The 20,748-nt window shown below is 46.8% G+C and overlaps 3 protein-coding genes across 8 annotated transcripts in view; 1 reads left to right on the forward strand and 2 right to left on the reverse strand.

Annotated features, from left to right (window-relative positions):
• The window catches only part of CBX5 (chromobox 5), a 37,383-nt gene extending 34,550 nt beyond the window's left edge, over nt 1-2,833 (reverse strand). The window contains exon 1 of the mRNA XM_032348460.1: nt 2,677-2,833. The gene's annotated coding sequence lies outside the window, so the exon portion shown is untranslated. The remainder of the gene's footprint in view (nt 1-2,676) is intronic.
• Nucleotides 2,834-3,365: 532 nt separating this feature from the next.
• Nucleotides 3,366-9,846, forward strand: HNRNPA1 (heterogeneous nuclear ribonucleoprotein A1). Of its 3 annotated transcripts, none has more exons than XM_032348451.1 (11): nt 3,366-3,495; nt 4,044-4,160; nt 4,452-4,598; nt 4,744-4,954; nt 5,046-5,138; nt 5,218-5,310; nt 5,526-5,600; nt 5,789-5,947; nt 6,522-6,677; nt 6,923-6,988; nt 9,705-9,846. In XM_032348451.1, exons 1-10 carry the CDS (start codon nt 3,481-3,483, stop codon nt 6,976-6,978), a joined length of 1,122 nt encoding a protein of 373 aa, XP_032204342.1. In that variant the 5' UTR covers nt 3,366-3,480; the 3' UTR covers nt 6,979-6,988; nt 9,705-9,846. The 3 variants fall into 3 exon arrangements, with proteins under 3 accessions (XP_032204342.1, XP_032204341.1, XP_032204343.1); XM_032348450.1 differs by lacking the exon at nt 9,705-9,846 and adding an exon at nt 9,371-9,440; XM_032348452.1 differs by lacking the exons at nt 5,789-5,947; nt 9,705-9,846 and adding an exon at nt 9,371-9,440 and having other exon boundaries at nt 3,367-3,495.
• Nucleotides 9,847-12,059: 2,213 nt separating this feature from the next.
• On the reverse strand, nt 12,060-19,151 carry NFE2 (nuclear factor, erythroid 2). Of its 4 annotated transcripts, none has more exons than XM_032348456.1 (4): nt 18,864-19,151; nt 17,001-17,163; nt 14,533-14,701; nt 12,060-13,335 (listed from the first exon to the last, which is right to left on the reverse strand). In XM_032348456.1, the coding sequence occupies exons 3-4, from the start codon at nt 14,644-14,646 to the stop codon at nt 12,328-12,330; spliced, it is 1,122 nt and encodes a 373-aa protein (XP_032204347.1). In that variant the 5' UTR covers nt 14,647-14,701; nt 17,001-17,163; nt 18,864-19,151; the 3' UTR covers nt 12,060-12,327. The 4 variants fall into 4 exon arrangements, with proteins under 4 accessions (XP_032204347.1, XP_032204348.1, XP_032204344.1 ...); XM_032348457.1 differs by lacking the exon at nt 18,864-19,151 and adding an exon at nt 17,710-18,846; XM_032348453.1 differs by lacking the exon at nt 17,001-17,163.
• Between the last annotated feature and the right edge of the window lie 1,597 nt (nt 19,152-20,748).

A 20,748-nucleotide genomic window follows, 5' to 3' on the forward strand; every position in this document is an offset into this window, starting at 1 on the left:
AACACAGGATGCAATCGTGTTTAGAGTGCAAGAAATGGTAAAAACTTAATTAAATTCTCCTTTTATCCAATGGAGTGATGATCTCTCTACTTCTGAAGAGATAACCGTTAGGATTTAGTGATCCATTTATCAAAGGCTACTTCCTAGACACTTCACCCATCTTCTCCCTCCAATTTCCAATTACTAAAATAAAAGATTTTGACAAGATAATCAACTCCAGCATCTGTCATGTTACTTATTTATTTTTATAAGTTTATTTAAGTAATTTCTACACCCAATGTGGGGCTTAAACCTATGACCCAGAGATCAAGAATCACATGTTCCTCCGCTGAGCCATGCAGGAACCCCCAGCATCTGTCACTTTAAATCAATGGTTTTCTTCTCTCTCTCTCTCTCTTTTTTTAGTTTATTTTTTTTAGTAATCTCCACACCTAACGTGAGGCTTAAAGTCACCACCCTGAGATCAAGAGTCACATGCTCCCCCAACCAAGCCAGCCAAGCACCCCTACATCAATAGTTTTCGAGTGATTTTGCACCACCACCACTGACACCCCGAGGGCATCTGGCAACGTGTAGAGGCATTCTAATAAGTCACAAATGGGGGTGAGGGAAGAGGTGAGAGGCATATATTAGCTCAAAACATCAATAATGCTGCAAGAAACCCTATAGATCAAGATTGTATTCCTTTTGAACCTAAATAAATTAGGGACAAATAACCTTAATCTAGAGTCCTTTAGTTCTTATAAACTCAGCAGAAGCAGCTGCATTATTACCATACCTACAAACAGTTTTTAATGATACGAAACTGATTTGTCCTCTTGCAAGTGTCAGAGATCACAGAAATCTCTCCTCTGTTCATTTTAAGAGCAAGTAAAATTAACTTTCTTTTGTACAATGTCACAAAGGTCTGTAATCAGAAGTGTACTTCATATATAGTTGAACTTACAGTATTTAAACATTTTTCTATTAACTTTAAGTCAGTGAACAAGAGAGCAATTTAGATTCTGACAAAGCCATCATGTAATGAAAATTTCTTTATTTTTATAAAACATCTTCAAATCAGCTCAGTGGTTGTTACCAACAGGTGATTACAATGTCTGTAAAACACTTTGAAGGAAATATAATCAAGGCAATGGAATAATCCAGGTGATGGCTGACTCCTCCTGTCCCTACCACCCTAAATACCACCCTTGTTAAGCAACTTATCAAAATTCAGGCATCCTTAAAGGAAGGGCAGAAAGAAGGTTTAGAAACTCTCTTTAAAGGTGTAAAGAAAGATATACATAGGGGGAAAGTTCCTCAAAGAAGAGACTAAGATAAAAGCATTGAGACACAAATATTGCTTATAAAGTCCTTAGCACAATGTCTCCCTAGCAAGTACTAAATACACACAAAAAAATTATCTTTAAAAATTTGTATTTTTATCCGGAGGATCACCTTAGTTCTTTGGAAAAACAGCACCTTCTCCAGGTGTAAGGATAAAAGAGAATATGAGAAGCAGGTGATTATGACTGGAAACACAAAAGCTGACTTTTTCATTTTTAGTCACAAATTACAATCCCTGAAAGACTTAAACATTAGAGATCCAACGTCCTAGATCTCAGTCTCTCCCTAAAGATAACACACTTTAGTGTGTAGACTTCCAAAACTTTTTCTATGGATTTACAAATATCTATTTGTCCGTAGAAACCTGCATCATTATGTAGATTTTTCTTGGGCGCCTTTCCACGACACTAGAGATTTATCCTTTTGGTTCAAACATTGCAAGTCAGTCGTCCTAAAGAAGTGAGTTCCCAAAGACCTATCCTGCCCCTCTCTAAACCAAAAAACTGAGGGTTGCTGGACCGGAGGGGAGGGGGGGGCTGGATGATGCACAATGGGGGAGTGTATGTGCTATGCCGAGTGCTGTGAATTGTTTAAGACTGATGAATCACACACCTGTACCCCTGAAACAAATACATTATATGATAATTTAAAAAAAAAAACCTAAAAAGTGTGAAGTGGTGAGAAGTAACGATATGGGGGGGATGCCGAATTCGAAGCAACACAGGAGCAAACTTATAGTTTCCCTACCAGAAAGCTATGTGGATGGGAGCCTAAAGACTTCGTTAGAGAAGTCACTGTGAATAAAATACGTGCCCGCCGCGCCATCACAGACATTGAATCCTCGTCACAACCCCAAATTTAAGACCTTCCTCTTCTAGAACGCTGATTGGACGACCTGCGCGAGCGCTTTCCGTAGGGTACCCGCCTACTGGCTCCAAATTTGGTCCATCCATTTAGCCGCCCGACTCCTGCATTCCCCATTAGAGTCAACCCGCTGCCTCTTGGAGGAGCCCAACCTACCGCGCGCTCCGTGCTCATTGGCTTAGGGAGACGCTGCTCAGGAGCGGAAAACCCGCCTCCCACATTCCGATGGCCCAAGGACCGATCAGTCGGCAGCTAAAAGTAGAGCCAATTGGCCCATACAGAAGCCAGTCAAACTCTCCGGCTGCAACGCTCCACAGAACTTACAGGAATAAAACATCCCGCCCCTGTTCTTCCATTGGTTGGCCGAACCCACCGCTCCCCCTTCACTAGCCCCCACCCCGCGGTCCATTCATTTCACACAATAACGGACCCAATTGGAGTCAGTTCAAGACCTAGTATGGGTAGGCAAGACTATCCGCCACTTACCCGGAATCGAGACCGATCACTCACGCTAATGTCTTCCCTGATCCTCTGTGGTGAGGCCGGACCACAAGACACCACGGCCGCCGCCTTCTGCGCAACGCCAACCGCCCGCCAAAACGGATCCTTCCTTGCGCCTGCGCGACCAATCCTGGGACTGAACCCTTTCTCCGCCCATTACGCCTGCGCAAAACGAGGCACAACTCCCGCCACTACGCAGGCGCTGTAGATTCGCCGCGTCTCCCGCCCGCCATTTCACGTGCTCCAAGCGCCAAGCGGAACTTCTTAATGCGCCTGCGTAAACTCGCCATTTTACTACACATGCGCTCAGCAGGCGGTCGTTGCAAAAAAAAAAAAAAAAGTCACCTGATAACTTCTTTCCTAATACATCGTATTAGCTGTGCTTTGTCAAGTGAGTTGAACGTAATTTCGGGCCATGAAGGATTAAAAATTTACTTAAATACTTTAGGTACATTCAAATATGAATGATGGGTTGGCGAGCCAATCACACTAGTTAAGGGTAATATTACTCGGGAACCAATGGCCCCTAAGGGGTGGAGACTACGTAGAACGCCCAAACGGATGACGTTATACAGCAATGCGGGACTACAGACCAATAGCAGGGGGAAGCTATTGTAAATATCCAATCAGAGATACTCAGGGGCGGAGTCTACCAATGCCTAAAGCGAGGAGGCGGGATAAAAAAGCGAGGCCGAAGGTAGGCTGGCAGATACGTTCGTTAGGTTACTCCTTTCTGCCTGTGGACGCCGCCGAGTAAGCATCGTTAAAGTCTCCCCTCCCACCGCCGTCATGTCTAAGTCAGAGGTGAGTAACACGCTGTCTCCAATCTCATTTTCTTCCTCGCTCCTTCCTGAGTTCTGTAGGATGTAGCCTCTTGGGTTGCTCGCGCCAGCTCCTACGGCAGTTCTTCGGTTTCTGCCAGGGCCTACCCCTCCCAAAGTTCAGGTCGCCATTTTGTCCTCGTCGTCGCCATGAGGCCGCCGTCCTGCAACATTTGGTTATCACGCCAGGCTTGCCCCTCCTGGCAAAACAGTTAGGCACATTCGATTGGTTTTGTTTTACCTCGTCACAGGGGGCGAGTTTTCTAAAGAACAGCTATAGTTCCTTGCTGGTTATGTATTTTTTTAGCCTAGTCCTTTTGTTGCGCGTGCGTCGGAGGGACAGTAGAGACGCATGCGCTCGTGGTTCCCAGCCCCCACATACGTCTCCACTAATGGGGAGAAGCACGTGGCTTGCTGTGACCCGAAGGAACAATAAGGGCTACGTAACGTTGCTGCCTAGTTTTGCGGTTCCTAACTGAAAGGTGTCTGGCGTTATAGCCCATATGTAACGAGTTTTTCCCCTGCTGCTAGTCTCCCAAAGAGCCTGAACAGCTGCGAAAGCTCTTCATCGGAGGTCTGAGCTTTGAAACAACCGATGAGAGTCTGAGGAGCCATTTTGAGCAATGGGGAACACTTACGGACTGTGTGGTAAGACTTGGGAGAGACAAAAGGCCAGTAGAACTAGTCCGTTTACTTGGACTATTTTGTTGTAATTACTGTGCTTATGAAGATTGTTAACAGGATTGTGGTTGAAAATAATTTGGCAAGGGAAGGTGTGGTTTTACCTAATTAGAAGGTACTAGTTAATTTAGATTAGATGGGTAGTGGGAAACGGGAGGACTTCGCATAAAGGGCTGAAAGAATTTATTACGTTACCCGGGATAGAAATGACCAGGGGTTCAGGGGTTTTACTGTGTATTAAATGAGTTAACATTTCAGGTAATGAGAGATCCGAACACCAAGCGCTCCAGAGGCTTTGGGTTTGTCACCTATGCCACTGTGGAGGAGGTGGATGCAGCCATGAATGCAAGGCCACACAAGGTGGATGGAAGAGTTGTGGAACCAAAGAGGGCTGTCTCAAGAGAAGTGAGTGATACTTTTTCCTGCCTCTGACGATTTAGAAGTGTGTCACTAAGTGCATTTCCCATTTGGGGTTCTTAACACACTTTAGTGATCTTTGTTAAGGTTACTTTTGCTGATACAAGAAACTTAATTGGGCTTTTTCTATTAGGATTCTCAAAGACCTGGTGCCCACTTAACTGTGAAAAAGATTTTTGTTGGTGGCATTAAAGAAGACACTGAAGAACATCATCTAAGAGATTATTTCGAACAGTATGGGAAAATCGAAGTGATTGAGATCATGACTGACCGAGGCAGTGGCAAAAAGAGGGGTTTTGCTTTTGTAACATTTGATGACCATGATTCTGTAGACAAGATTGTCAGTAAGTATCAGGGGCATGCTCTTTGCTAGGGGTTCTGAAGTCCACATTCTGTTCAAAGCCCTGAGATCGTGTTTTTTCGGTAATTTTTTAGTTCAAAAATACCATACTGTGAATGGCCACAACTGTGAAGTAAGGAAAGCGCTCTCTAAGCAAGAGATGGCTAGTGCTTCATCCAGCCAAAGAGGTGGGTTTATTTGATAATTCTTACAGACAGCTAAATAATTTAATCTGTATGACTTAAGCTTTAAAACTTATCTTTAAAGGTCGAAGTGGTTCTGGAAACTTTGGTGGTGGTCGTGGAGGTGGTTTTGGTGGGAATGACAACTTTGGTCGCGGAGGAAACTTCAGTGGTCGAGGTATGTGTGGTTATAGTTTACCACTAAGAATTAATAGTGAGCCTTGTGGTTCAGTTATCCCTAAAGTTAAATTTTATCTAAGTGTAGTTCTGGCTTCTCAACTAACCAGAAGGTTAAATCTTGAGTATAAAATTAAGGGCATAAATTGTGTATAATTTATATACTTTAAAAAGTAGTTTAAAATTCTGTTTTGTTTTGTTTTTTTTTTTTTCCAGGTGGCTTTGGTGGCAGTCGAGGTGGTGGTGGATATGGTGGCAGTGGGGATGGCTATAACGGATTTGGTAATGATGGTAAGTTTAAGGAGTATATAGGTGAACTTTCCTTTGGCAACCTTTAGACTAGGTTAGTAAACTAGTGCATGACAAGCTTAGCTCTGATAACAAACAGCATGCGGTGTGCAGGCTTTTAGGCATTACATTTGCACAGGTTTTGATTGTTGAATACTTTTGTCTTATTGAGAAGAATTGTATTCTTGTAGGTGGTTATGGAGGAGGCGGCCCTGGTTACTCTGGAGGAAGCAGAGGCTATGGAAGTGGTGGACAGGGTTATGGAAACCAGGGCAGTGGCTATGGCGGGAGTGGCAGCTATGACAGCTATAACAACGGAGGAGGCGGAGGCGGCTATGGCGGTGGTAGTGGTAGGTATCCAGTGATCCAAGTACTTGGTGCAACAGCTAGATTAGCCCTTTAGAGTTTACGCCCATAAGGGGATTTGATGCTCTTAAAAGCATTATGTGGTACAGTGCATGGTATTCTTTTTTAATGGGCTTGCTAATGCTACCTCCTCCTAGCTTTAAGCTGGGGCCGCCTCACTCCCAAGATAGATAGATGGTTAAGTGGATAGCGGTGTCTTTAATCAGAATTAGATTAGCTTCTAGCAGGATTTAATATTTCAACTCCTTTGGGATCTTAGGCACTTAGTTGATATATCCAGCATGTGTTTGTAGTGCCCTTGATAGGTAGTAGCCTTCAAAGGCTCTAGATCATCCATCTGTTAACCCCATGGTAAGTTGGGTAAACCTTCTTAAAGTGTAGTGGATTACTCAGCTGAGTGCCTTGCCCAGAAAAGGATGAAACAGATAATCAAACGTTGGAGTCATCAGTTTGGGAGGAAGGCAAGCAGAACATGCAGCTTTTTTGGCTCTGAGGACTAAATAGAATTCACAATTGCCATCTTCAAGTAGCATATAAAGGCCCTCTTCTCATTCCTAGGAAGCAACTTTGGAGGTGGTGGAAGCTATAATGATTTTGGCAATTACAACAATCAATCCTCAAATTTTGGACCCATGAAAGGAGGCAATTTTGGAGGCAGAAGCTCTGGCCCTTATGGTGGTGGAGGCCAATACTTCGCCAAACCACGAAACCAAGGTACCGTATATATGCAGTGTTGGAAGTGCTAGTTACCTGTAGCTAGTTCTAGCAAAAAATACTAATTTTTAGGTAATGTTTGTATAGTAGTTAAACACTGACAATTCAAAGCTTTTAGGTATATGCAGTCAAATTGGGAAAGTCAAGTGAGCTCAAACTCTGGAAAATATGGACATCTGTTGCCCCCAGTATAAAAAATTTTGTTGGCACTTCCAAAGATTAACAGGGACATACTCTCTTCTTAGGTGGCTATGGTGGTTCCAGCAGCAGCAGCAGCTATGGCAGTGGCAGAAGGTTTTAATTACTGCCAGGTAAGTAAACAACTTTTTATCTTACAAGTTAATTTTTGTAAATGATAATGAACCCAGTAACCCTAATGTAGCTGAGCAGTGCAAAGTAGTTAACATTATAATTGGAGTAAAATTTTGAATATTAAGTTAATATTCAGATCAGCAAAATTTGTGGGAAACAAAACTTGCTATTGGATTGTAGCCTTGAGTCTTAATATGTTTAGATTAACAACTTTATTCCATATTGTTCAACAGGAAACAAAGCTTAGCAGGAGAGGAGAGCCAGAGAAGTGACAGGGAAGCTACAGGTTACAACAGATTTGTGAACTCAGCCAAGCACAGTGGTGGCAGGGCCTAGCTGCTACAAAGAAGACATGTTTTAGACAATACTCATGTGTATGGGCAAAAAAACTCGAGGACTGTATTTGTGACTAATTGTATAACAGGTTATTTTAGTTTCTGTTCTGTGGAAAGTGTAAAGCATTCCAACAAAGGGTTTTAATGTAGATTTTTTTTTTTTTTTTTTTTGCACCCATGCTGTTGATTGCTAAATGTAATAGTCTGATCATGACGCTGAATAAATGTGTCTTTTTTTTAAATGTGCTGTGTAAAGTTAGTCTACTCTGAAGCCATCTTGGTATACTACCCCAACAGTGTGAAGTTAGAATTCCTTCAGGGTGATGCCAGGTTCCATTCGAAATTTATTTGCAACCTGCTTGGGCACAGAAGCCATTGTCTCCACAAACCTTGGTGTAGTTGAACTGACAGTTAATGTGTTGTGACCTGGAGTTCACCATTAAAAGGTCACCCAAGCAAAGTCCTGGAGTTTATTTGGTTATTAATATGATTGTTGGCACATCCTATGCAATATATCTAAATTGAATTATGGTATCAGATAAAACTATAGATGGGATTAAAGCTTGTGTATCATCCATTATCATGTGTAATCAATAAACGATTTAATATTCTCTTGAATGGAATGACAACTGTATGGATTTGGGACTGGCAGAGCTTTGGACTTCCCTACCCACTACCCCTCATAATGTTGAATGCTTCTATCACAATTCAAGTTCAAAACTCTGCCAGAGAATAGAAACCAGCTGCTGGCTAATGCCACCCCATAAGTCCACAGATTTAGAAGTGTTTGGGAGACCTTTTTAAACTGACCAGCACCAGTAAGAATATCTTATTTTTAATACAAAAATAGGCTTACATTAAAGGAAAACAGCAGTTTTACTTGGTTCTGGTGGGTGGGTCCCTAATAGAGGTTTATAGATTAACCATACTATTGAATCTGTTTGGACATTAAAATTATGGAGATGGTGAGGAACCTTATTATATTCATGTTAACTGCAGTTTTCCTTTAAATATGGTACATCACACAACCATCCTAAAATGTTAATTGTATAGAAAATGATTTTTATTTAAAGCCTTTTACAGTTACTTAATATCCACTCATTGTTATTTGTTACATAGGTTCTTTTGAGCCCTCCCTTGGTACCCTCAATTTCAGTGCCATTGTACCTGGTAGCATAGAGAATTGTTTATCACTAGGACTGTGTATTCCATCCCGTGGGTGTGTTACTTGGAAGTTTGGGGAGGCGGGTGGTGGGGGTGGAGGGGAGGTGGGTGGGAAAGCATGGTTGATAGTTCCATGAGTTTGATATTGGCTGAGTTTGCAATGGCAGGTGGAACCTTAACTATTGAGGGAGTTTGCAGATACCTCAGGATTCGTGACAATGCCTTGTAAAGATCCAGGAGAGATGTTCAGCTACTAGGAACTGCTAGCAAGTATAGCGCGAATGGCTCCGAGCTCAGACACTCTACAGCTGAGAGTAGACACTTGTGGTATGTGGAGTACAGATAAGCCAGGGACAGGCCACGGAGGGAGTGAAGTTTCAGTGACCATCGCAAGAAAGGAGGCAGACAAGAGTAAGGCACACCTGACTCTTAGGACTAGCAGTCAGAACCAGGAGGAAAGGTTTTATTGCTATGCTGGTAGGTAAGAACAGATTTTACTTCCATCCATATAGTGTTACCTAAAATCCAGTTTTCTGTTACATTTTTCTTAATGTATTGAGCCAATACTAGCCCAGTTAAGCTGAACTTGGTTTTTCTGGAGATCAGTTGCTTTAAATTGACACCCTAGACTTGGCTCCCAAATGAAGGAAGTAAACACTAATTCTTCTATGACAATATATTTTTGCCCTTTAATTTTGATTTATTTCATGCCTTCCTTTAATCCATTTCCTTAAAACAATGGCTCAAAGTAATGCATTAGAATCTTCCCCGAAACATGGTGGGAGGGAGGGTGGACCATTAATTTTGGCGGGTGGGGGGATTTACCCGGAGCTGGGACTTGGTCTCAGAAAAGCTAGTTCTAAAGGTTGTTTACTTTTCTAGGGAGGAGTCTGCTACTCCAGGCTAATCAACTCTCTTTAAAAAAACAAAACAAAAAAAAATACAAAAAAAATACAAAAAAATCAGAAACTCATCTGTCCAAATTTATGGCTAAAAGGTAAGCTTTTTATGAACTTGATCAGCAAAAGTGCTTGGTATTACCAAAGTAGAGAATGACAAGCTGCCTAAGAACCAAAAAAAAAAATGGGATCTCATAGTCTACCATTTTGCCCACAAAATACCTAAAGCGGTTGAATTCCCAGTAAACAGAATTGCAGAATCTTTCAAGTGCGTATGTAGACACTTCATAACTTTTTTCTTTCTTTCTCTCTTGCAGCAACATCCTTCCTTAATGAGGACAACCTTTATCTGAGCCACTGCCCCTCATTTTCACTGCCATGGGGTTATTAGCTGCTATGCAGCTTGAATTAATCATTCAGTTTTATGAATGGACTTTTTAATAAAATGCTTTTAACTTGGTTCTGTTTCACTTTTTTCCTTTCATGATAATGATAAATCAATTTTTTAGTGGAGTTGGAAGTCCTTCCCCTTCATTCCTTAACTTACGCTTCCTTGGATCCTTGGATCCTTCTAAATGAACAAGTAAAATAAGTATGTTAAAGGTGGGCCAATGTAAACATGTTAAAATTACAGGTTGAAATTGAGATTCAGGGGGAACAATTAGGTTGTTGGGAGTGCTTCTCCCCCCCACCCCACCTCTCCCCAAACTAAATAGTGAATGATGACTTATTTGGCCTTTAGGAATGCAAGTGGTTCTATAAACGTAGTAATACGTAAAATTTATCCCATCAGCAGCATGGTTTAGTGAAATGAAACTGGCTCTTGCTGGCCCACTTAGAAGTAAGCTGTTAACTGTTCCACAAGCCTTTATTGGCCAGCTATCTCTGGCTTCCAAAAAATCTGGAACCAGGTAAAGCTTACTGGAGGGGAAGAACAAGTTTTTCAGAAGTAACTCCAAAATTTGGGAGCTGTAATTAAATCCCCCAGCAAATGCTTGAACTTTAATCATCTTCAAGAGAAGATCCAGCCTCAATTTTCAGCTAATAGAAGGGGTAGGAAGGTGTAAATGTATATGCAGTTTCCATTGCTGTGATTTTAATTATCACATGTTGCTTGAAGTTACTAGAACAGGTTTCACGGTCATGGCTTAGAAGGAGGGCAACTCAGGCCACCAGTGTGCAAAACATTGCTGTTGAAAAAAAAATGGAGTCCTGCATCTGTCGTGTATTTTGCTACATGCTTTACAAATACAAGGTTGATGGTAAGTTATATAATTTTAGATGATTACCTGTTGCAAGTTTTTGCAACCTCTAGAATAGAACCTAGGTCATACTCCAAAGCTGTTCCACCTTTTGCTTTAGTTAGGTATTAAGTTGTTTGTATGGTCTTGACCTGCTGCAGTTTTATCTGTGGGATGGGGGCATTTTTCCCCATTTAAAATCCAGTGCCTAGAACTGTACTAGAACCTAGGTACTCAGCGTTGGGTACGGGTCAAATTTTGCCTCAGAATTACCACTTGGGAGCTTCCTTACTTAGAAGTGAAATCTTAACTGATGTCCCTTAGGTGAACAAGTTTCTGAACGGGTAATCCCAGGCACTGCCCTTCACAACTTGATTCTGCATTTTCAATTTCTCGAGAAAGTTGACAAGGCGTCTGTTTTCAGATCTATTAGGAATCAGAAGCTTTAAACTTTTCGTTCCCTAACCCAGCTTCGAGACCACATTTCTGAGAATCTTTAAGTGTAAAGACTCCATACCACTTTGATAATCATCTGCTTTTCATAGCTCACAGCTATTTGTGTAGAGCATCTATCAGAACTCGAAAGTAAGTTTTCATTGTTGGAGCTAGTAAAGTTGAGTAGAAGTGTAAATAGAAGTAAAATACCCGCAAAGAGGTAATTTGTGTTAATTCAGTCACTGGGAAGATCAGGAACCACCCAACTCCATCCAGGGAGATGAAGTAGTGTCTGAGAAGTTTGATGGGACTTCAATGTGATAAAGGATTCTAGAACTTAATGCATTCACTTCAAGAAAGTAAGAGACCTAGATCTTTGAAGATCTAGAAAAGGGATGGCCTGAAATGAAGATTGGATAGTGTGTCTAATGTAACCAAGGAGAAGAGTTCACCAAAAGGCATAACCTACTCCACAGGAGAGCAGGTTTTGCCCAGACTCGGGTATGAAGTCCCTCGAAACTAATGTCCAGTCAAATGCTCTCCAATCAAGAGCATCTCTGTCTTCTGAGAGAGCTCTGGCACATCAGGATGAGGACATCCTATATTAGTAGGCAGGAGGGAGAGAACAGAAAAAAGGCCTGGGGGCATTCTAGACTTTTCTGTGTTCCAAAGACTGACAAAGGAGAGGTCTAAACCTCAGCAACCTTGCACAGAGAGGTAGCCAGTGCTGCCAGCAATCCCTGCTCTGTAAATAATGGGCCACCAGGGAGGGTGGGCCTCCCTGGTGATTCCTCAGATCACCCATGATCTCGGGCTCTGAAAAAGGAAATAAAGGTGGTAAATCACACTGCTCAAGCCCAAATTTCTTGTGTATCTCTCATACAAAGTTGTTGGGGAAAGAAACAAGCTTGGCAGGATTCCCTTCCCGCCACTAACAAGCACTAAACTCAGTACTGAGCTTCATCACTCTCTTGAGAAGGAAGACACAGTGGAAGGCTATTTGTGTAGAGCATTTTATAGACCAAAGCTCAAACAAGAGGTGGAGGTTGGAGACCTAGGAAGCTGAATCATGGAAAAGAGATTCCAACCTCCCCTCATACACTTGTCTCAAGGCAAGCCTTACTGAATACACCTTGGGTCCTCCAAATGCCAGGTTTCCCATTGTCACCTTCTGGTCTGGAGAACCCAGCTTCTTCTGGGGAGAACATTTATCAGAAGGGAATAAAGGAAATCTCCATCACCAGTCCCACCCCTCTGGGCCAGCTTAGTCTGTGGCCTCCATCTTGGTCCCCCGGGGCACCAGGAAGATGGCCCCATCAGCAGCCTGTTGGAGAGCATACTCTTCAGGGGAGTAGCTGTTGCCCGCTTCATCCCGCAGGTGCTGGAAAATGTCACAGTACAGCTCCGTCAGCTGTTGGCGCATGACCTCCAGGGTCCTGTCAGCCTCCCCTCTGGCCCGGAGAAGTCGTTCCCGCTCACTGCCCAGCCGCTCCAGTTCCCGCTCCAACTGCACAATGGTCTCCAACTTTCTCTTGCGACAGTTCTGGGCGGCCACCTTGTTTTTGCCCCGCCGTCGGATGTCCCGGACTAAGGCCAGCTGGCTCTCCGTCAGTGGGTATCGTGCCAACAGCTCGTTAAAGTCATCTACCGGCAAGTTGACAATCTTGTCCGTCGGGAAGGGAATCTTCATAGCCAGGGCCCGACGCTCATCCCGACTCCCCGCCTCCCCCCGTGCAGTGGACTTGGCCCGCACCGGGCCTGAAGAGGGTTCTAAGGCTAAGGGGTTCTCCGCAGGTGGCAAGGCATAGTTAGGGTGGGCCAAAGAGTTGGGCATAAGTGAATAGGGGTACTCCACTGGGTACATCTCTACGTACTCACTGCGCCGCCGACCAGCCTCTGTCCCCTCCAGCTCAAGAGATTCAGCGTCACTATAGTTGAGGGATAATCCTGAGTCGGATTCTGGGTCTTCTTGGGGCTTGGGGGGCCCCGCTGGCAGACCAATGTCCAGGAGAGCCAAGGGGTCTGGGAGGGGCTCACTGAGCAGGCTCGAGAGGGTCAGTGGCTTGGAGACTGGGATGGCCATGTTGCCATAGGAGTATGAAGGCTCTGGGACCTGAGATGTGGGTGCTGGAAGCTCATAAGGTGGTGGAGGAAGGGCGAAGCCAGCATCTGGGTGAATTGAGCAGGGGCAGTAAGTTGGGGGTGGTGGGGGCCCAGGATATGGGGCTGGGGCTGGGGCCTCAAATGATGTTTCACTTGGAGCGTTTAGGCCCTGCAAGAAAAGACAAAGAGGTTTTGGAGACAGCCTGAGGGACAGAAACCAGCTCTTTCTCCAGAAGAAGCTGGGTCCTTCTGAAAGACACAGTGAGATAACAGGGGAACAGAAAAGTGCTAAAAATCATTCAAAGCTTCTTGTAAGGTTGTGGTGAAGCTATTTCAATCAGAAAGCTGCTTAAACAGGAATGGAAGTCACTGAACTCAGACTTGGGAAAGGACTATCTAAGGCTGCAACAATATAGAATCTCCTCCTCCTCAGGAGAAGTTCTTATTGGGTTGAAGTGGCACTTCTTCCTTTAGTTCCTTCAGGAAGACAAGAAGTTGTTATCTATGATGACCGCCCCCTCCCCAAACCCTTTCCTGCTGTGGTTATCTAGGGTCAAAGGGTCAAATTCAGACCCTGGCCATCCCCTGGGTTCCCAGCAGAGGGAGCTGCTGAGCAGGAGGAGGGCTCAGGGCAGATCTTGAGGACCCAGGCATTGCAACAGGGGAGAAAAGAGGGGTGGGGTCAGTGGGCAGAGCCAGGTCTGGGGGCTGAGGCACCTTGGGGAGCCAGCACAAGCTCTACCCTCTCCTCTTCAGTCCCTCTTTCCCTGCCCAGGTGCCGAGAGGAGGAGAGAACATGTTGGAAAACAGGGCCCCCAACCCACATGGAGGAGACACCATGCTCCAGCCTAGATGGGACAAAGGCATCATTGTTAGACCAACAGACACCCCTTTGTCCAACTAGCAGGAGGCGAGGACCCTGTCATAGTCTGACCCACCCCCCCTTCTCCAGGCCCCTGAATTACCGCTCTGCTACCTGAGGGAAAGGGGCCCAGCATCTGAAGACAGGGGGAGGAAATGAGGGAAGAAGATGGGCAGGATTGGAGGAGAGGAGTTCAGAAGGGAAGAAGGTGAGAAAAGAAAGGCGGGGCAGAAGGTGGGATAGAGAGATGTGAGCAGTGTGGCTGCCCAGAGAGCTTATACTCCCAGTCAGATCCTTTCTTCCCCACCACTCCTTTCCCCTGCTCTTCCACACCCTTTTCCCCTTCATATTCTGGTCTTCCTTCCAGATCTCCCTCCTACTCCAGCCCATCCTTTTCCAGTGCCTGGAACATTCCCTGCTTGCTCCAGCCCCCTGCCTCAGGTCCCAGCCAGACTCTGTATTTTTCTGCTCTTCCTTTTCCCAGGTGCCCCCGACCCTGCTCACCTGCAGCTCAGTGATGGACATGATCTCTTGCCAAGTCAACTCCATCTCACCCAGCTCCAGAGCGGGTAACTGTGTCACCCTGTTCCTGCTCTGCTGGGGAGGACACGGGGGCATCCTACTGGGCCAGGGCCTGGTCCCGGGTCCCCAAAGCCCAAAAGGCCCCAGCAACCTGTGTCAAAGGAGAAAGAGGTTTAAAAAAAGATCTAGGTTAAAGCATGTCCCGCTAGGGGCCAGCAACTTTGTCCTGCCTCCATGGAGATCTCCCAGCAGCCTCAGCTGAGAGAAGGAGAGGCTTCATGCCCTCAGCTCTGTTGTCCTCATCAACCAACTCCTTATGCTACAAAGGCTTTCCCTGCCATGTGATCTCCACCTCACCTGCTGTGGCTGTAGTCAGGTCCTTTGGGAGCCCAGTAGGTCTTTACCTACTTTTTCAGACAAGGTGCCTTCCCTTTCCCCTTCTTCTTGCTCCCCAAAACTGTATCAGCGTGCAGGGAAGAAGTCACATCTTCTGGGGTTGTTTTTCCCCCATTTTCTGGGGCAATTCTAGGGATCACTCCTGCTTTCCCCCTCGGTCCTCAGTTTTCCTCCTCTGTCTCATCCTCCAAGGTTGAGAGTAAGTACTTCGGGATCCCCAAGGAGCATGTTGTGGGAAGAGCCAAGCAGATAGCCCCTCCCCTTCTCTGAGATACGGCCCAGGCCTGGTGGCTGATAGCAGTTCTGCCTTCTCCTCCTATCCTGACTCTGGGCTCCCCTGCTTGAGCCTGATAAGAGGTTTATCAGCTGGAGGCAGCAGAGGAGGAATGGTCTCTGGAGACACTGGACCTCTGTCCTATGGCCCTACAGGGTCATCCTGGCCATACCCCAACCCAAACCACCAGGCTTCCAAGGTTCTTAAGGGCATACAACAACCATAGCAAAAGCTTATTAAGCACTGTCAAGAGCTATACTGATGTTTTACAAGAATTAGTTTGAGAATGATTTTCACAAAGATTCTATAGGGTCCATTCAGAAATTGAGACTCAACCCTATAAAGAGCCGGCATACATCTGGAATGTCTACTAGCCGACTCTGCTAGCAGGCAGCAGCCTCTCAGACACCTTCCCATCCCACTCCTGAGTCTCCAGACTCCAAGCCTCTCCTGGCGGTTCACCTCAGTCAGTTCATCCTGTGATATCTCTTTTCTTCTGGGGGAGTATCTCTTTGGAGTCTTAAAAACACAGTCCCCTTCAGCACCCCCACCCATGTTTGATCTGGGCTCTAGCTGCCAGTCAGCCACAGAGCAGCCATGTGAGGCTGGGCAAAGCTGTCACACTGCTCTGAGCTTCTGTTTCCTCATTTATAAAACTAGGGAGTTGGAGAAGTCGAACTCGAGGTCCCTTTCTGCTTGGGCAGCTTACAGTTCTCAGCAAACCCTCACCCCTGTCTTCATCTTCTCCCTTCTATCTGCCCCTCTCCTCATCCCACCTCCCTATTCCTTAATACCCATCTCCCTGCACCTGCTCCCCCAGCCTTCAACAAGAGAAGACAAGTAGATATCACAGGGACCTCCCAATATCTTCTGGCCAGACACAGCACCCCACCCCTACCATATAAGTAAAGGCAGGCAGGCTGGGAGAGGGAGACACTTAGAAAAGAACAGAGGCCAGGACTGGATGACCTCAAATTGCATGACCTTAGATCACTACAAGGATGGCCTATCACAGCTATCCAATACGAAATCCACTCTTTGACTTAATCCAAAATTAGTAAGGACTGCAAATTATCTTTTGGAAGGAGGATCTCCCTAGCTCTTGCCCCCTGCCCCTTTGTTATACTGCCATCCCTAGAGCTGGGAGCTGGTGTAGGCCCAGGAGCTTGGCCCGTGGGCAAAGTGGGTGGGGTGTTTATGTCTGCCCAGGATGCCATTTCAACACCGGAACCCCACCCTCCCCCACCCAGGTTTGGGAGGAAATTGCCCAAAGGCAAAGTGAATGGAGAAGGGGGTTAGGGGGCAGGGACAATGACTCTTGCCTCATAGTCCTTCACACCGTACCCCCCACCCCACCCCAACTTTGTCCCTCCTTGTATCTTCCTGGATCTGACTCGTAGGTGCAGTGCAAAGATCCTGCCCTAGGAGGCAGGAGACCAGGTTCTCTGGCCTTCCAAAAGCATGACTTTGGTCAAATCAGTTCCCCATTCAGTCTCTTCCATCAAATGGAGATGGGACCAGAGAAGTTCCATGCTGCAGAAGGCAGTACACGGCATCTAGCTCAGGGAGTCACAAACCTGATTATGCACCGAATTCACCTGTCGTACTTCTAAAATCACAGGCTCCTGTCAGTATCCCCGCCCCTCCAAGGCCCACTGAATTGAATTCATAAGTGCGGGTACCCAGCAAGCAGCATTTTAACAAGTGCCCTAGTGTTTCTGATGCCAGAGGCCCATCCCACCTTGAAAAATGCTAAACTAGTCCAACCATATGTATTTACAGGAAAGAACACAAAGCCAGAAAAGAGCCTGGCAAATGATCTCCAGACGCAGGCTTCAGACCCAGGCTAGGCTGGGTTCTAGGCTGTCCTGGTCTCTAAAACTAGAATATCAGCCCCTCCTCATGCACCTTTGGGACAGGGAAATGAGAATCCAGAAGGGTCCCTGTGGGAGGCAGGAGGTCGGAGAAGAGGGAGTTGATGAGAATCTCTAGATCAACTAGTTCCAACCACCTCTCTGGGGCAGTGGCAAGCTTGCACCGGGCCAAAAGGGAATAGTATGGTTTCCCCTAGATAGTCAGTGGTTGTTGGTGGTCTATACACCAGGCATAGGCCCCTCTGGACCTTAGGAGCCTACCTTTCTAAGGATGGGCCTGGGGGCCTGGGTGACTTGGACTGGGAGCTAGTGATATAGAGTAGGGAGGACGGCGTAGTCAGAATTGACTCCAACGAAACGTCACAGAGGATGCAGAAACAACAGCTCTTGGGAGACTAGAGCAGGCCTCCCTGTGTCCCTTTTGCTTTACAATAAACAGTTCCCACTTTCCAGTTTAACCTGCACTTTGAAGTCACACAGCCCTCTTCCTCCCTACCAACATGTACCAGGTAGGACTGGCGCCATCTCCAGAGGCTATAATCCATCCTCCTTACTCTGATCCTTAATCTGATGGTGCTCCCCAGAAAGCTCTTATCACAGTCTCTGAGTACTCACAGAATGACACACACGCTTTATATTCAAGAATTCAAGATGAGGACCATTTGTGGGGGTGCCTTGATGGAGAGAACGAGAGAAGGCGCTTGCCTCTGGGATCCTGTTCTGAGGTTTAGTAGGTCAACCCACCTCTCCCTGTGTCAACAGGAGCAGTGAAAAGATGGGGAAGTATCAGGGAAACCTGGGGTGTGAAGTGGCAGGTGAGCAAGCTATTTAGAAATATTAGAAACCATCCCCAAAGAGGGAGAGAGACATAGAGGTGAAATAGAGAAACAGAACAGAGGAAACCGGAAGAGAGAAGGAGAGTTGATCAGAGTGAGATTTAGTTTCCTGAGGACATACACAACTCAAACAGGTGAATGGGAACAAGGCAGAAAGGAACAAGTTTCTGTTATCCTCATTCGGTCCTAGAAACCAAACGCCAGTCATTTGGGGGTCAATGACTAGAGAATCCCAGCCCCAGCAGATCTGTTACCTCCCCTCTTCTCTTCCACTGCTACCCAGCCTCCTACTTTCCCAGCTGCTAAGATTTCCAGTCCGAAGGAACTGTACCGGGGTAGGATGCCTTGTTCTCCCTGTCAGTTCTAGTGAGCTCAAATGCCCAGGCCCAGAAGGAGCAAAGGAGGCAAGACCTCAACAGCTCTGCACCCACCATCCCATCCTTCTGCAGAGCTTCTCACCCATCCAGGTATCCAGGCATCCAGGCATCCAGGGTCTCCAGTTCCTCACCTTCCCCCAAATCCTCCCAGCTGGCCAGTCAGGGCAGCATGATGGAATTGAGTAAAGGAAAGGGGGGTACCATAGGCCTAAGATTTTGTTGGCTACCCCCCCTGGGGGGGGTCACCCTCCTGCTGAAGGGTTACTCGGGGTCACCCCCACCCCCTCAAAGGGGCCTCAGAGGATGACTGTCTGGTCCCCACCTACATACAGCCTCTCACCCAAGAATCTCAAGAGTGCTCAATAAGCCATCTAGGTTCTCTCCCAGATGAATTCCCAGAGATGTCTAATTCCCAAGCCAGGGGCAGCCAGGGAAGGCCCAAGTTCTCCTGCGGGTGTGCGGAAAGTTGGTCATTTTCTCCCTCTGCCCCTTCCACCTCCCCAGCTCGCCCGTGGGATCCCACTGAAATCTACCTCCCACCCCGCCCCTCAGGCACCTGTGGCAGGGTCCGAGCTGGGCGAGGAGAGAGATGTGGCTCCCGTTGCTGTCTCTGGGGAGGCTGGGCCTGCGCTGACACCTCCCGGGTGAGGATCCCTGCTACCTCTGGAAACAGGGGAAGGCCGCGCCCCGCCCCCGGGCCATTTCTGAGCGCCGAGTGTGGAGGCTCGGCCTGAGCACGGGGAGCGCCTGGTGGCGCACCAGCCTCCTCTCTGAAGACCTCGGCCTGAGCTCTCCGTCCTTCCTCCAGCCCTCCCCTCTCCCCGTGGCCCTCCTCTCCTCCTGCCCCTTCTGGCCAAGAGAGGAAACTTGAGCCCGGTGTGGTTTCTGCCCACACCCCGCCCCCCACCTTGCTCCCGGCCAGCGGGGGCACACATGGCTTCCAGCGCCTCTCAGCCCTCCTTCCGAGACCAGGAGTCCGGCCAGGCCTGCGTTTCTCCCTTGCATAGGATGAAATCCAACCTAGTGGCCCACTCCAAGGTGACCTCTAAACTTCATACAAGTCTAACCTCCTTCCTTCTGCCCCCTAACTCTCTTAGGGACAGGGAAACTGAGTCATAGCTGCTGAAGATAGGGACCCAATGTCTAATGTCCCAGCTGTTAAGGCAAGTGGGCTTTTAGGGCATTGCTTTTATTTAAGGAAAGCCTCCGGTCTGGGAGAGAGGGAGGGGAGCTATTTTGGGGAGGAGGGGCAGTGGCTGCTTTGATGTGTCCTTTCACCTGTAGCCTTCTCCCCTCCCCCAGCAGCCTCAGATGTCCTAGGACAAAGGCCTCTTTCTTGGCCAGGTTTGTTGTCAGTGTGTGAGGGGAGTTAGATGTGCACAGGGCACCCAGCAGCGACAGTATTCACCTCTCTTAAAGGGGGCCCTGGGTGCCCTTTGTCCTCCTTTCTTCCAGGCAGGGCATCCCAAACACAGGGCAGCCTCATCCTCTGGACGGGCCAGCACATGTCTTAGGATATCGGGTTGATCCCCCAGCACCCACAGCAGCTCTTTCTCAGAGCAGGAAGTACCCCCCAGAAGTTGCTCCATCATCCCTTGGTCTCCAATGCACAATCCAAGACCCAGGCCAAACAGATCTCTCTCCAGAGACCACAGGAGTCTTGTTTCCTTCTAGTTTCCCGTTAGTGGCTCTCAGCTGTAAGGAAAGTCCTTCCCATGTCTAGCTTCAGTCCTTACAGCTGCAGCTTAAAACTTTTTCTCTATTTTTTTCTTTGTATAATAGTTCAAGTTCTATTGGAAATAATTAAAGACAGGGAGGCAGATGGGTGTCACCCCAAGGCAGAGCTGGCACCCAACCAACATTCTCTGATAAGATCATGTTCACTGGGGGTGCCTGGGTGGCTCAGTGGGTTAAAGCCTCTGCCTTCGGCTCGGGTCATGGTCTCAGGGTCCTGGGATCGAGCCCCGCATCGGGCTCTCCGCTCAGCGGGGAACCTGCTTCCTCCTCTCTCTCTGCCTGACTACTTGTGATCTCTGTCTCTCAAATAAATAAATAAAATCTAAAAAAAAAAAAAAAAAGTTTATGTTCACTGTTAAGATACTGAAAATATTCTGTCCCAGTTCATAAAGAATAGCTGCTGGGAGTCCTCCTCCAAGTGTTCCCCGCCCTTACACCCCTACATCAGCACTACATTTCTCCCTTGGGACCTTCCACAACCAGCAACACAACCAAGCAACTCAAGAGGCAGTTTGATATGGCTTCCTGGCAGCTTGTGTCTGTGCGGGGGTTGGGAGGCTGGGGGTCAGGGGAGGATGAGGAGGTGGGTGTTGATCAACCCCCACACTACACCCATGATTAAACACTTTGGATTCTGGCTCTATTCCAGGAGATCATGATTCTATATGCATGATCCTTGTGGGACAGGAGGGGACCCATGGCTT

Source organism: Mustela erminea, chromosome 6, assembly GCF_009829155.1.
Source record: "Mustela erminea isolate mMusErm1 chromosome 6, mMusErm1.Pri, whole genome shotgun sequence".
NCBI lineage: Eukaryota > Metazoa > Chordata > Mammalia > Carnivora > Mustelidae > Mustela > Mustela erminea.